Source organism: Bos indicus, chromosome 5, assembly GCF_029378745.1.
Source record: "Bos indicus isolate NIAB-ARS_2022 breed Sahiwal x Tharparkar chromosome 5, NIAB-ARS_B.indTharparkar_mat_pri_1.0, whole genome shotgun sequence".
NCBI lineage: Eukaryota > Metazoa > Chordata > Mammalia > Artiodactyla > Bovidae > Bos > Bos indicus.
The window spans coordinates 7,758,085-7,774,562 of NC_091764.1; the positions used below are offsets into that span (position 1 = coordinate 7,758,085).

The window sequence follows — 16,478 nt, forward strand, 5'->3', positions numbered from 1 at the left end:
TACTGTGCCACCCTGAGTGATTACTACCCTGCCAATAGCTGTTGTTTTTAATGTGATCATTCTATTTCATTAAATACAGTTTTCTGAAAAAATCAATATTACCTGACCATTCTACTTCTAATTTAAAAAAATAATAGTTTCTAGAAGAGACTTCTCTAGAAAAGAACAAAATTTGAAATAAATGAAATAAGTCAACCAACCCATAAAATTAAGCTAAATTGTTAGACATTTACATGAGATTTAATTTTCATTTTTTCCTCTTTTAACCTAAAGGCAAATGTTTTAGCACTGTTGATTTTAAATTCAAGTATGAAAATCTGAGTTTAATTAAAATTTAACATCCATGCTAGTTGTAAAATTACTTAAATTATGTGATTCATTAAATATGCACTATAGGTGTTCTTTTGTGAATATATTTTTGGTAAAAGCAGAATGAATTTCCAGTAAATATTTTATCACTTGGGAGATTTATTTTAAATAGGAAGCATATTAAATTTTGGTAAAATAATCTATTACTAGTTGGACAAGGGGCAAAATATAGATAGAAGTTGGAGAGACTGAAAAAATATGACAAATTGTGATAGATTTTTTGTCACAGTATTGGTAATTTTCACAAACATGTTCTTTTTCCTTTATGACAAATAAATGCAAGTGAAATTACAGTCAAATATTTGAGGATCCAGGTGTGAATCCAGGAGGTCACTACCGATTTTCTATTATGAGATTCTTTGATTTATAAGCTATTAAAAGTCTATAAGAGGTTTTTGTTTTTTTTTTAATGCCTGTCTTTAGGAATATGCCAGATACTCAAGGAAAATAGATATATGAGGTGCTGAGTATCTATTCTGAACTTGGATATCATTTCAATTAGCACCATCCATCTTTTTTTTAAAAAGTGTTGAAGGCTGGAATAGCCATTAGATATTCCCATGCATGAAGCAGTTTTCTTCAGTGGCACTTATCATGACCCTGCTTTTTTTGATACATACTGGGAGACATTAAGTAGGGATAAACTGCTTACTACTGAGTGAAGGACTCAAGTGCAGTTCTTTGGCTTTCTGCCAAAGATACTGGAAGAAATGATGAATGACAAATATATTATGGAGGAATTCTCCTCCTAAGAGGTCCACAGGATTCTAATTTTTAGGATTGCTATCACAGCCAGGGATACTCCGTGTTTTTGTGCTCCTGATGGAAACACTGCTTTCGCTGAAACAACACTCCAGTTCCTGGTTGTTGTTGCTACTGTTATCTAATCTTCCTTATAGTGAGTCCTTTATTTCTGGTAAAGATACTCATTTAAATAACTATGGATTATGAAATTTAGACAAGAATTTTCATTGAGACATAAAGTTACCCTAAATTCAATAAGAAAATTGTGGTGGTGGTGGTGGTGTAGTTGCTAAGTCGTGTCCGACTCTTGCGACCCCATGGACTGTAGCTTGAGAGACTCCTCTGTCCATGGGATTCTCCAGGCAAGAGTACTGGAATGGGTTGCTATTTCCTTCTCCAGGGGATCTTCCTGACCCAGGGATCGAACCCATGTCTTCTGTATCTCCTACTTTGCAGGCAGATTCCTTGGCTGAGCTACGAGGGAAGTCCCAATAAGAAAATAAGTGTCATAAAATTTTTATTTGTAAGCTTTTTAAATAATTTGACTATTTTAAGGACTATATGTTACATGTATTTCTATTCAGTTTTTAAAAATTCCTGTATTTCTTTGGCTTGCTGAAGCTAGGTCTTTATACTAGGAATTTAATTGCCTAAAACGTGCCAAAATCTAAGATGACCTTGATATGATAGCAGATTTAATAATATGGCATTTAATAGGAGTGACTTAGGAATGAATTCCAGGTTTTGTTATTGAATATGAAGACTATTTCCCAGATGCAAAACAGATGGGAAAATCTAAAATCACTCATTTGACAAAACCTCAGGGTTTCCAATTAACAGTACATGCAATATGATATACTTTTGGTAGTAGTAATAAGTTTGGTATCTAAATGAGCAATGTGCTCTCTTGTTTTAGGTCACATTGGTCAGCTTTGGGTGCGTGCATGCTCAGTCGTGTCTGACTCTTTGTAACCCTATGGACTGTAGCCTGCCAGGCTCCTCTGTCCATGGGATTCTTCAGGCAAGAATACTAGAATAGGTTATCATTTCCTCCTCCAAGGGCCTTCCTGACCCAAGGATCGAGCCTGCATCTCCTGTGTCTTCTGCATTGGCAAGATTCCAGGATTCTTTACCCTGGAAGCTCTCAGTTTGGGGTACCCTTTTAGAGAAATAAAGACTATTCAGATCACATTTGTAAGAGAGTAACCAAAACATTTTTTAAATTCTCTATCAGATTTAGCTTCTTACATTTACAAGTAAAAGATTGTAGGATACAGCTTAGAAGGTCAGCCAAGCATCCAGATCTCCCAGGACAGTAGTGCTACATAAAACCAAGCTCATTAGATAGGGAGCTGTGAATAAAAGTGGTTTGTTCTTCTCTCTAAAGTATTAAAGCTTCTAAATTCTGTTTGTTTCACAGGAGTCTGAACTGATAGAACTAAGAGAAACCATTGAAATGCTGAAGGCCCAGAACTCTGCTGCCCAGGCAGCCATTCAGGGAGCACTGAATGGTCCTGACCACCCTCCCAAAGGTATATTCAGAAATCTTGCCATTTTTTCATGCAGTCTGATAGGCATCTATTTTTATTAATTAGAGCAAAGCTGCTTTTCCTCAGTCACACTGCCTTTGATAATTGCTATTATTCAGAATCTCAGAATTTAAGAACAGGAGCCTTCAGTATCAAACTGACCTTAGGAATTGGCTCCTACAGTCGAACTCTTCTCTCTTCTTGATTTGGTGAAGTTGGGTCTAGAGAGATTAGGTAATAGATTCATATCTGCCATTGAGCAAAACAAACCAGAGAAGAAATATGGAAATTTGGATCTTTACATTAAAACATAGCAATCAATATGGTGAAGTAGTGGGTATTGGGAGCAACTTGTCCTGTGCGGTTCAGTTCAGTCTCTCAGTCGTGTCCGACTCTTTGTGACCCCATGAACCACAGCACGCCAGGCCTCCCTGTCCATCACCAACTCCCAGAGTTTACCCAAATTCCTGTGTGAGGGCAATAAGAAATATATTTTTTGTAGAAAACTTAAAGACGGGAAGAAAATGGACTAAAAGTTGGTGTGTTTTTAATTATTACTTTGCTTCAGCAGGGCTTTCAAGGTGGCTCAGTGGTAAAGAATCCACCTGCCAATGCAGGAGACAAAGGTTCAATGCCTGGGTTGGAAATATGCCTTGGAGAAGAAAATGGCAACCCACTCCAGTAATTCTTGCCTGGGAAATTCCATGGACATAGGAGCCTGGGAGGCTACAGTCCATGAGGTCAAAAAAGAGTCAGACCCAACCTAGTAACTAAACAGTAACAATGCTTCGACAACCTTAATGATAAAATAATCTTTTTTGCCACCACCCCCACACCTTTGATTGCCACTTAAGAAATACTCTGTGATAATGTCATGTCATTTTTTTCTTTACATAAGTTCTACTTATTTTTAGTCTCTTTTAAGTAGCATTCAATATGCTCAACTCTTACCAGCTGAAAAATGCTTTCTTAAATCCTGAGTGCTCTGTCATCTCTCTTCCCTTTTCCAGATGAATGTTTGATAGAATTCTTCAGTGTCTTTAACCACCAGTCATACTTCAGACACTGGAGTGTGGTTTTCTTTCTACTACTCCACCAAAACTGTTCTCTCCATCATCAATAAGGACTTATATAACTCTAAATCCAGTACATTTAAAATTCTTATTATATTTATCATAGAAATGGCATTTGATACTGATGTCCATTCCATCCTACTTGAAACATTCACTTCTTCTGATGCTCTTTACATGCATATTCTTATTCTTCTATGCTTTTTGAAAGTTTCTTTCACTGTTTCTCTTGTAGATTCACTTGCTTATTGCATTTGTTAAATATTGATGTTTCTTAGAGCCCAGTTCTAAGCTCTCTTCCATTATAATTTTATACATTTTATGATTCTCTTCATCCTATCTGAATTTTTATACAAGGCCATCTAATACTCTTTCTATAATTATTGTTTTTGTGTTTATAACTGTCAAATATCTCTCTCCAGGGCAGGCTCATCTCTTGAGTCACACATCTGTAAATCCAGCTGCTAAAGAGGGAACTCTACCTGGTTATCTCTGGGTGTGTGTTTGTTACCTGAAACTCAGCATCTCTAAATATGAACTTGTCTTCTTCCTTCTTAGACCTGCTTATGCCTTCAATGCTGCTTTCTCAGTCAAAAGCATCACCATCTTTCCATATTACCAGCAATCCTCCTCTCCTCACTCAGCAAATCACTAGGTTCTGACCCCACCTCTTAAACATCTCTTGTTTCCATTTCTCCAATCCTCCTATCGCCAGTCCTCATCTCCCCCCTGAACTGTGGCCACAAGCTCCTCAAGAGCCTTCCTGCTCTGTGACTTTCGCCTCTTCGTGCCATTCTTCACCCTGAGACCAGAGCAGTGGCCCAACAGTGTATGTCTAACAGGCATCCCATTGCCTTTAGTTAAAATGCAGACTCCGTAACATGACATAATCTCTCTTTGCCAGTTTTGTTTGTTCAACAAGTGTTTAATGATCATCATTTATGTTCTAGATAGTCTTTTAGACATTATGTCTTGCATTTTGTCATTTCATGCTTTAGCTATCCTGAACTTCTTTCAGTTCTTCCAAAGTTCTTTACATATTCTGTTTATTCTGCTTGGCACTTTCTACAGTGTTTGTTCAGCATAAAAACTTTCTGAGATCTTGCGAGGGTTAGCCTAAACATACCTCCTTGGGGCTTCTCTATTAGCTCAGTTGGTAAAGAATCTGCCTACAGTGTAGGAGACCCCGGTTTGATTCCTGGGTCGGGAAGACCTACTGGAGAAGGGATAAGCTACCCACTCCAGTATTCCTGGGCTTCCCTGGTGACTCAGCTGGTAAAGAATCCACCTCCAATGCGGGAGACCCGGTTTCAATCCCTGGGTTGGGAAGATCTTCTGAAGAAGGGAAAGTCTACCCACTCCAGTATTCTGGCCTAGAGAATTCCATGGACTGTATAGTCCATGGGGTTGCAAAGAGTTGGACACAACTGAGCGACTTTCACTTCACTTTCACGTACCTCCTTGACTCTTAAACTATATGAAGTCCCTTTGTGATGTTTTTGAAAATAACTGTAGTTCCCTTTAAAAAATTGCATTACACTTTGGTGCCTTCATTTATTTATGGTCTACCTTTCCTGGTTGATAGCAGCGTGGTTTGTTTTCTTCATACTAGATCCTGGCCATGTTGATGCCTTGTACATGAAAGGGGCTTATTCAAATTTTATAGAAAATACTAATATAAATTTTTAAAAACAAAATTTAAGTTTTGGGAAAATCATTATATAAAGTGAGATATACTGAAATTAAAAGAAAAACTAGTTCTCTAGGGGCTACTGCTGTTAAGAATTTAGCAACTTTCCATGTGGGGGAGTTAATTTATATGCAGCATGGAAAATTACTGCATATTTAAAGCTTATCTTAGAGCTATAATAAAGCAGCTTATGTTCTAAATCTTCATGTTGTAAATAGGTCCAGAAGGGATTTAAAAAGGCTTAATCCCTTCTTTACTGTGGTACAAGACATTGAAGTAAAACTTTCTGGAAAGATTCATTTTATCTCAGGCAACAGGTAGCTTAATGTCTACTGGAATTGAAAAATAAGAATTCCTTTGCTCAGATTTGTGAGAGGGTAGACTAAAATGAACAAAAGGATAACAGTTACTAACAAATTGGTCAAGAAAGATTAAATGATAGTTTTATAAAGTTTAAAACTAACAAAAACAAATAGTTATAAAGGATTGAATGTATATAGGATATTCAGATTAATATTAAAACTCAGTGTTACACGGAATGAATTATAAAAATATATTTATTCAACAATTACTTGCTGATCGCCTACCATATGATATACTCTGTATAAAGCCCTGAATATATAATGGTAGACCAACTAAACATAGTCTTTCTCAACATTTAACTTTTAATCATAAAGGAAAGCAGAAATAAAGAATTGTTGTGATGATTAGGGTAGCTGAATGTGCATGTAAAACAGTTATAAGTTCTAAAATGGACAAGAATGTGTGCCATAGAGAGCAAGGGTACAGAGAACCTACTCTGGTTACAGAGTCAAGAAAGTCCTTTACCAGATAGTAATATATAATGGGAAACCCAGGGATCAATTGTCAAGGCAGATTTTTTTTTTTTTAGTTTTTAATTAATTGTTTTTTTTTAAATTTTATTTTATTTTTAAACTTTACAGTATTGTATTAGTTTTGCCAAATATCGAAATGAATCCGCCACAGGTATACCTGCATTCCCCATCCTGAACCCTCCACCCTTCTCCCTCCCCTACCCTCCCTCTGGGTCGTCCCAGTGCACCAGCCCCAAGCATCCAGTACCGTGCATTGAACCTGGACTGGCGACTTGTTTCATACATGATATTATACATGTTTCAATGCTATTCTCCCAAATCTCCCCACCCTCTCCCTCTCCCACAGAGTCCATAAGACTGATCTATACATCGGTGTCTCTTTTGCTGTCTCGTACACAGGGTTATTGTTACCATCTTTCTAAATTCCATATATATGCATTAGCATACTGTATTGGTGTTTTTCTTTCTGGCTTACTTCACTCTGTATAATAGGCTCCAGTTTCATCCACCTCATTAGAACTGATTCAAATGTATTCTTTTTAATGGCTGAGTAATACTCCATTGTGTATATGTACCACAGATTTTAAATACTGACAGAAAAGCATTCCATAAGGGTCTTAAGACAGAAAATAGATCCAGGCCCTTATGGAACTGACCCCAAGAAGATAATGATCAAAGATAGAATAAACTGAACCAGTTTGGAGAGATGAGTACTGACCAGATTACTTAGGAATCTGTAGGCTGTATTTAAGAGTTGGAATGTTTTCTATTCTTGCTCAAATTGGATTCTACTGGGAAGTCTTAAATAAGAGAGTCATGGTAAGATTTTTCTTTTTTTTAAATTTATTATTTAAATTTATTTATTAACTTTTTTACTTTACAATATTGTATTGGTTTTGCCATACATTGACATGAATCCACCATGGGTGTACATGTGCTCCCCATCCTGAGCCCCCCTCCCACCTCCCTCCCTGTACCACCGCTCTGGCTCATCCCAGTGCACCAGCCCCGAGCACCCTGTATGATGCATTGACCTGGACTGGCGATCTATTTCACATATGATAATATACATGTTTCAATGCCATTCTCCCAAATCATTCCACCCTCACCCTCTCCCACAGAGTCCAAAAGACTGTTCTATACATCTGTGTCTCTTTTGCTGTCTTGCATACAGGGTTATCATTACCATCTTTCTAAATTCCATATATATGCGTTATTTAATGATGTTTTCTTTCTGGCTTACTTCACTCTGTATAATAGGATCCAGTTTCATCCACCTCATTAGAACTGATTCAAATGTATTCTTTTTAATAGCTAAGTAATACTCCATTGTGTATATGTACCACAGCTTTCTTATTCATTCGTCTGCTGATGGACATCTAGGTTGCTTCCATGTCCTGGCTATTGTAAACAGTGCTGTGATGAACATTGGGGTACACGTGTCTCTTTCAATTCTGGTTTCATTGCTGTGTATGCCAGCAGTGGGATTGCTGGATCATAAGGCAGTTCTATTTCCAGTTTTTTAAAGGAATCTCCACACTGTTCTCCATAGTGGCTGTACTAGTTTGTATTCCTACCAACAGTGTAAGAGGGTTCCCTTTTCTCCACACCCTCTCCAACATTTATTGCTTGTAGACTTTTGGATAGCAGCCATTCTGACTGGCGTGAAATGGTACCTCATTGTGGTTTTGATTTGCATGTCTCTGATAATGAGTGATGTTGAGCATCTTTTCATGTGTTTGTTAGCCATCTGTATGTCTTCTTTGGAGAAATGTCTGTTTAGTTCTTTGGCCCACTTTTTGATTGGGTCGTTTATTTTTCTGGAATTGAGCTTCAGGATTTGCTTGTACATTTTTGAGATTAATTCTTTGTCAGTTGCTTCGTTTGCTATTATTTTCTCCCATTCTGAAGGCTGTGTTTTCACCTTGCTTATAGTTTCCTTTGTTGTGCAGAAGCTTTTAATTTTAATTAGGTCCCATTTGTTTATTTTTGCTTTTATTTCCAATATTCTGGGAGGTGGGTCATAGAGGATCCTGCTGTGGTTTATGTCGGAGAGTGTTTTGCCTATGTTTTCCTCTAGGAGTTTTATAGTTTCTGGTCTTACATTTAGATCTTTAATCCATTTTGAGTTTATTTTTGTGTATGGTGTTAGAAAGTGATCTAGTTTCATTCTTTTACAAGTGGTTGACGAGTTTTCCCAGCACCACTTGTTAAAGAGATTGTCTTTTCTCCATTGCATATTCTTGCCTCCTTTGTCAAAGATAAGGTGTCCATAGGTGTGTGGATTTATCTCTGGGCTTTCTATTTTGTTCCATTGATCTATATTTCTGTCTTTGTGCCAGTACCATACTGTCTTGATGACTGTGGCTTTGTAGTAGAGCCTGAAGTCAGGCAGGTTGATTCCTCCAGTTCCATTCTTCTTTCTCAAGATCACTTTGGCTATTCGAGGTTTTTTGTATTTCCATACAAATTGTGAAATTATTTGTTCTAGTTCTCTGAAAAATACCTGTGGTAGCTTGATAGGGATTGCATGGAAGATTTTTCTTTAAAAAGATTTGAAGATGACTTGGCTGGCTGTTCTTTCTTAGAGCAAGTAAGTGATGGCGATGGCTCCAACTAGAACAGTGACAGCACAATGGATGGGAAGTGGAATGTGGAGAATGAATAAACATATAACTGAAATGTATATCGTTTAAAATAAGCTTCTCCATTCATTCAGATTGTTGGTATTCATTTGGTCAACCATTTATACTGAACTCTGTGATGCTGCATGTACTCAAATACTTAACTCTAGAAAAGAATTGTCAGAGAAAAGTAAAATGCATTCCTTTCATCCTGTAATGTTATTGAAATTACACCCTTGCCAGTCTTTATTGGAAATGTGGTCATAGTTGAACATAGCTAATACTTCCAAGGACTACTTTTTAACCTATCTTTAAACATTTTGGGATTATTTGAAGTCAAATATAATTTATTAATTCTGGATATAATAAAAACTCTGAAATACTTTAACTCTTAATACATCTGCTTTATTTGTAAAAGTCAGTTATGATGAGAAAACTAGCAAATGCTTATCTTGTTCAGAAAAGCTTGTAGCCAAATATAGCAGATATTTAAAACACAAATACCTACACATGTTCTTTTATTGCTTATTCACATAATTTCCACATTAGTTGATAAGGTATACTGTGCTCCTTTATTGTTGATGCAAAATAACACACATAAATACCATGATTTAGGTTTTGGCACTGGTAATGCTTTTCGCATGCAAAAACTGTAAATGTTTTCATCATTAAAAAAAATATACTTTTAGACCAAATTCTAGGGATTCTTAAAAACAGCTATTATATTTTTACCCTCCTATAAAATTTTTCAGCATGGTTATTCTCTTAATGGAAAAGTCAAAGTACTTATGGATAGGTATGTATATGAGATTAAAGATGGAGATATGTATATGTATATTACCCACCCACACATATACTTATTGTACGATTTGAAAGTAACCAGTTAAGGTTCCACTTCCATCGGTCATTTTATTGTCAAATTACTTTGCTGAATAGTTTTGATTATATACTATTATTTCTATGGGAACTTTTTGAAAGCTATATTGTGATTTCTGACCTCAGATAAGTTCCACTGAGATTTTTTTTGCTTGGCTAATCTGCATTGATTCCAATTAAATATAACAGTAAGAGATGGCATAAAAGCACATTTGACCTTAAAAATAATTTTATAAATTTCTTGTGTCTTCACTAACTCTTTGGTCAGTTCACTATGAGTAGAAATAATTTCAATTTTAATATTATAAATAAATCTTATAAGCTTGTATGGAGTGGCTACCTTCAAAAAATGATTTAGTATCAAATAGTCTCCTTTTCAAATATCTTATTAGCTAGAGAGAAGTTCATGCTTTTTACGAGTCATATTACCTGGCAGTTAGTACAATAGACAGTAAGATCCATCTAAGCCTCTTTTTCAGCTGTGTTACTGCAAGGAAACTTTAGTGATTACACTCATTTCAGTGGTTTGCTTTAAGAGTAAAATAAGATTGCTCCCAGAGCAAAGTAAGCATGTAGTAAAAGCTAGCTTTAATATTACCTGTTATTATTGCTACTACTATTACTCTTCCAAGTCATGGGCTGGGATTAGGTGTAATGGGAGAATTACACTGTCTTAAATATGATTTCTGTCCTTTATCGAGCCCATCTTTGCATGAAATGTTCCCTTGGTATCTCTGATTTTCTTGAAGAGATCTCTAGTCTTTCCCATTCTGTTGTTTTCATCTATTTCTTTGCACTGATCGCTGAGGAAGGCTTTCTTATCTCTCCTTACTATTCTTTGGAACTCTGCATTCAGATGCTTATATCTTTCCTTTTCTCCTTTGCTTTTCACTTCTCTTCTTTTCACAGCTATTTTTAAGGCCTCCTCAGACAGCCATTTTGCTGTTTTGCATTTCTTTTCCATGGGGATGGTCTTGATCCCTGTCTCCTGTACAATGTCATGAACCTCCGTCCATAGTTCATCAGGCACTCTATCAGATCTAGTCACTTAAACCTATTTCTGACTTCCACTGTAAATTCATAAGGGATTTGATTTAGGTCATACCTGAATGGTCTAGTGGGTTTCCCTACTTTATTCAATTTAAGTCTGAATTTGGCAATAAGGAGGTCATGGTCTGAGCCACAGTCAGATCCTGGTCTTGTTTTGCTGACTATATAGAGCTTCTCCATCTTTGGCTGCAAAGAATATGATCAATCTGATTTCACTATTGACCATCTGGTGATGTCCATGTATAGAGTCTTCTCTTGTGTTGTTGGAAGAGGGTGTTTGCTATGACTAGTGCATTCTCTTGGCAGAACTCTATTAGCCTTTGCCCTGCTTCATTCCGTACTCAAAGGCCAAATTTGCCTGTTACTCCAGGTGTTTCTTGACTTCCTACTTTTGCATTCCAGTCCCCTATAATGAAAAGGACATCTTTTTTGGGTGTTAGTTCTAAAAGACTTGTAGGTCTTCATAGAACCATTCAACTTCAGGTTATTCAGCATTAATTGTTGGGGCATAGGCTAGGATTACCATGATATTGAATGGTTTGCCTTGGAAATAAACAGAGATCATTCTGTCGTTTTTGAGATTGCATCCAAGTACTGCATTTTGGACTCTCTTGTTGACCATGATGGCTACTCCATTTCTTTAAGGGATTCCTGCCCACAGTAGTAGATAAAATTGTCATCTGAGTTAAATTCAAGGACAGAAATGGTATGGACCTAACAGAGCAGAAGATACTAAGAATAGGTGGCAAGAATACACAGGAGAACAGTACAAAAAAGAGCTTCACGACCCAGATAATCACGATGGTGTGATCACTCACCTTGAGCCAGACATCCTGGAATGTGAGGTCAAGTGTGCCTTAGAAAGCATCACTATGAACAAAGTTAGTGGAGGTGATAGAATTCCAGTTGAGCTATTTAAAATCCTAAAAGATGATGCTGTGAAAGTACTGCACTCAATATGCCAGCAAATTTGGAAAACTCAGCAGTGGCCACAGGACTGGAAAAGGTCAGTTTTCATTCCAGTCCCAAAGAAAGGCAATGCCAAAGAATGCTCAAACTACCACACAATTGCACTCATCTCACACGCTAGTAAAGAATGCTCAAAATTCTCCAAGCCAGGCTTCAGCAATACGTGAACCGTGAACTTCCAGTGAGCTTACCGTGAACTTACATCAAGGCTGTTTATTGTCACCCTGCTTATTTAACTTATACGCAGAGTACATCATGAGAAACGCTGGGCTAGAAGAAGCACAAGCTGGACTCAAGATTGCCAGGAGAAATATCAATAACCTCATATATGCAGATGACACCACCCTTATGGCAGAAAGTGAAGAAGAACTAAAGAGCCTCTTGATGAAAGTGAAAGAGGAGAGTGAAAAAGTTGGCTTAAAGCTCAACATTCAGAAAATGAAGATCATGGCATCTGGTCCCATCACTTCATGGGAAATAGATGGAGAAACAGTGGAAACAGTGTCATACTTTATTTTGGGGGGCTCCAAAATCACTGCAGATGGTGACTGCAGCCATGAAATTAAAAGACGCTTACTCCTCGGAAGGAAGATTATGACCAACCTAGACAGCATATTGAAAAGCAGAGACATTACTTTGCCGACAAAGGTCCGTCTAGTCAAGGCTATGGTTTTTCCTGTGGTCATGTATGGATGTGAGAGTTGGACTGTGAAGAAAGCTGAGTGCCAAAGAATTGATGCTTTTGACCTGTGGTGTTGGAGAAGACTCTTGAGAGTCCCTTGGAGTGAAAGGAGATCCAACCAGTCCATTCTGAAGGAGATCAGTCCTGGGAGTTCTTTGGAAGGACTGATGTTGAAGCTGAAACTCCAATACTTTGGCCACCTCATGTGAAGAGTTGACTCATGGAAAAGACCCTGATGCTGGGAGGGATTGGGAGCAGGAGGAGAAGGGAACGACAGAGGATGAGATGGCTGGATGGCATCACCAACTCGATGGATGTGAGTTTGTGTGAACTCCGGGATTTGGTGATGGACAGGGAGGCTTGGCTGGCTGCGATTCATGGGGTTGCAAAGAGTCGGACATGACTGAACGGCAGAACTGAACTGAAATATGATTTCTATTTAATTCACTAATGAAGTCTACCTAGATTCTCTCTTGATGACTTTGGCTCTTTGACCGTGGTCAAGGTACTTCCTTGCATTTCGGTTGTCTCATCTATGAGATAAAGTGCTTAGATGACTCACAAGGTTTGTTTTGGCTCTAACAAGGTATGCTTCCATGAAATGGAAAGTCGGTATATCTGGCTTCAGTAGCTTTATTCAAACGACAAATATTAAAAAGACACAATTAATTTTCATGCCATTATGAGTTTCCATTTACTCCATGGAATATATCATTGGGATAAATGATTTTCTAAGTGCTGTTTAATCTAGGTATTCAGTAAAAATCACTAGCATAGCATTTAATTTGGCAACAAAACTCGGAATTCATTAAACTGCCAATGCTACAGACTTACCTGAGATTCCTATTGAATCTTAATACAGGTAACCTAATTAATTAAAGCAAATAGGATGATACTTTGTTAAGCTTATAAAACTAAAACTGCATTGAAATGATCTGTACAAAGCTGTGTTGACTATTATTAGAGAACTTCCTCTCAGAAAGCCTAAAATTCTTATTTGGTCAGATTGCAAGTCTTTTTGAGTAAATGTGGCTCTCTCTGTCTGTGGCTAGATCTCCGCATCAGAAGACAGCATTCCTCTGAAAGCGTTTCTAGTATTAACAGTGCCACAAGCCATTCCAGCATTGGCAGTGGTAACGATGCTGACTCCAAGAAGAAGAAAAAGAAAAATTGGGTAAGCTATTAGCATTCATCTAATTCACAAACTTATTACTGCACAGTGAGGCAGGATTTTTCCTTTTGGGCTTTAGAGATTCACAGCAGTTTACAGTGTCTCATTCAAGTGACTCACCCCTCAAATTCTATACTCATCAAAAAGCTCAGGGCAGCCTGTCGCTGAAGAACAGACATCTTGGAGTTGGGACTAACTGAACTTAGATTTGAATCCCAACTCTGATGCTTACTTTTTGGCTCTTAGGCAAGTTACTTCACCTTTTGGCGAGCCTAAATTTTCTCATTTGTAAAAACTGGATAATTATACTGACTTTACAGGGATATTGTAAAGAAAAATAGAGTAGCATCTATAAATAAATGGCTCAAAGCAGGACCTTGTTGTGAAGGTGGAGATGAAAAAGAAGAAAAGGATGAGGGTGATGATGGTGGTGGTGTTAGTAGTGGCAATGATGGTGATGGTGGTAAAGATGCTGATGGAAGAAGAGGAGAAAAAATAGAATTGGTAAAAAAGAAAGACGAGTCCTTGCAAACTTCTGCACCCCTTGCATCAACAGAGCTTCTGGTGTGAAAGTACCACTGTATCAGAAATCAACTCTGTATATTTTCACCAAAAGAACATAGGAGAAATATAAAAATGTACTTTAACAGAACTACCCCCTTGTTAGCTAGAACTATCCCTTGTTAGCTAATTTATGATATAAAGTAATTGCTGAAAAACTGAATGGAAGATGCTACCACTACAAAATGTTTAAAAAATAATGAAGTAAAGGATTTTTTTGACTGCTATGAAAGAAAAGTAAATTTTAAATAAGTAGAACTCTTGATGAAATCCAAAATGAAATTAGGAAAGGATTTTACTAGAGTGCTTTCTGTAATAATGAGAGAAATATCTTTTTTGTTTTAAAAACAATGTTGATGCAGGTAATATTTTAAAATACTGATCAGCCTTCCTTCCCTTGGTTTGTAATTGCGCACTCTTTCATGTTTCTGCAAGGTGAACTCTAGAGGAAGTGAGGTGAATATAAATCGTGGACAGTCTGGCATGCATCTATAAAACACCCACCCTTGGCATGAATGCTATTCATTTTGGCAGGAAGCTTTTATACCTTTTAAAAACAGATTACCTTGTTTGTCTTTTCTTTGTGTCTTTTCATTTTAATCTTCAATTTTAAAGAGAAGTAAAACTACTTTCCAAATAGCGCTGTAGGGCGTACCAATTCTGGTTTGCATAGTCTGGGAACTGAAAATTTGAATAGAAACTCACGATTGATGAAGTGTTAGGTGAATTTGATTTCATTTTGCTTTTTAAGTTTGTACTGTCAGCAGGCCCTGACTTGACAGTAGAGCTAAAGTGGCCATTTAAAACAAATTGCCTTGAAGAGAGGAGCCTTCTGAAAGGAGATCCCTTCAAGGTACTTCGTTTTAAATGAGTGCTCTGATGGCCCTGCCCTTGTCCCTGCACTGTTTAAAAGCCTTCCATGTTTGCGCTGTGCTGGATTAATACAAAAATAAAACAGAAACACAAAACACGGTATCTTTTTTTTTTTTTAATTAGAGATACCGTGCTGCAGCTGTTAATCCTTTGCTTATACATACTGACCCCAGGCAGTGGCTAGGATGGCACTTGCAAACTAACGGCCCAAAGCGAGATGCCCCCAGTGCAAATAGACAGGGAAGGTAATTTCTGTCCTTTCTTGCAGCTGAGAAGCTCATTCAAACAAGCCTTTGGGAAGAAAAAGTCCACCAAGCCCCCTTCCTCACATTCGGACATTGAAGAGCTTACAGATTCGTCCCTCCCAGCATCCCCCAAGTTGCCCCACAACGGGGGTGACTGTGGGTCAGCCTCCATGAAGCCCTCCCAGTCTGCCTCTGCGTAAGTCACCCCCTCTGCAGCACAAGGAAGAATCTATTGAAGACGACTTCAGGCCAGGCCCACGTGTGTGTTCTGAATGGAATCGCAGCATCGTCTCTGTGTCCGTTATTTCCAGATCTTCCTTAGAATAGCAGACAGCATTCATTTCTCTTCTGTTTTCCATACATTAGAACGTGAATGATTCTTGATCTCATTCTCCCCTTTTCTAAGTTATTATTTTCACTGGCATTTGTCCTTGTATCTATCTAACTGTGCATTAAATGCAGGTCACCCCTTGTCTGGCCACCAAAGAAACGGCAAAATGGCCCTGTGATCTACAAGCATAGATCCCGGTAAAATGGAGTGTGATGCATGAAAACTGCTCAGATCCCAGTTCTAACCTAAGCAGTGTTCACTCCTGCTTTCTCTAAAATCACTCGCATGTGTTTCAACAATGACTACCTCCTCTGCCCTCCTGTTGTGGAAGTAAAATTTTGTTACCTTAAGCCAAACTGCAATCCATTTTTCTTCAATTGTGTTAGATAATCTAGCATAGCATTTTTTATAGTATCCCACTAGAATGTTATAAGAAAGAATAAAACATGTAGAAGGTTAAACATGTGCTCTGATAATTCTCTTTGTTCTGTACACTGTTCAGTTCAGAGTCCATGTGTGCCCGTGACGGCAGCTCCCTGGAGCTGTCATATACACAAGGCCACAAATAGAACCATTTAAGACCGTGCACACTCTGTTTAATTCCCTTACTTAGAAGAACATAGCACGGTCATTTTGTGACCAGCAACTTAATCCTCACATTTTAAATAGAAAAGCTACTCATTAATACAACAGAAATTCTTTTTGACACATTTCCTCCCAAGCTGTCTACAAAACAACAACACAACAGCAGTGAGGATGTCGTGTATGTGACCTTCAAGCAGCCCCAACTAGCCCGCTTGTTTGGGTTGAAACCTTGCTTCAGTTTCATTAGCTGACCTCCTAAATCAGCCGAGCCTA

The 16,478-nt window shown here is 37.7% G+C and overlaps 1 protein-coding gene across 13 annotated transcripts in view; it reads left to right on the forward strand.

Moving 5' to 3' along the window:
• The window catches only part of NAV3 (neuron navigator 3), an 893,860-nt gene that overhangs the window by 839,560 nt on the left and 37,822 nt on the right, over positions 1-16,478 (forward strand). For 12 of the 13 annotated variants that reach the window (XM_070788552.1, XM_070788555.1, XM_070788553.1 and 9 more), the window contains 4 exons: positions 2,534-2,645; positions 13,492-13,613; positions 14,607-14,627; positions 15,313-15,485. In XM_070788552.1, the coding sequence (XP_070644653.1) occupies positions 2,534-2,645; positions 13,492-13,613; positions 14,607-14,627; positions 15,313-15,485 (428 nt within the window). The remainder of the gene's footprint in view (positions 1-2,533; positions 2,646-13,491; positions 13,614-14,606; positions 14,628-15,312; positions 15,486-16,478) is intronic. The other variant, XM_019960212.2, reaches the window with a different exon arrangement.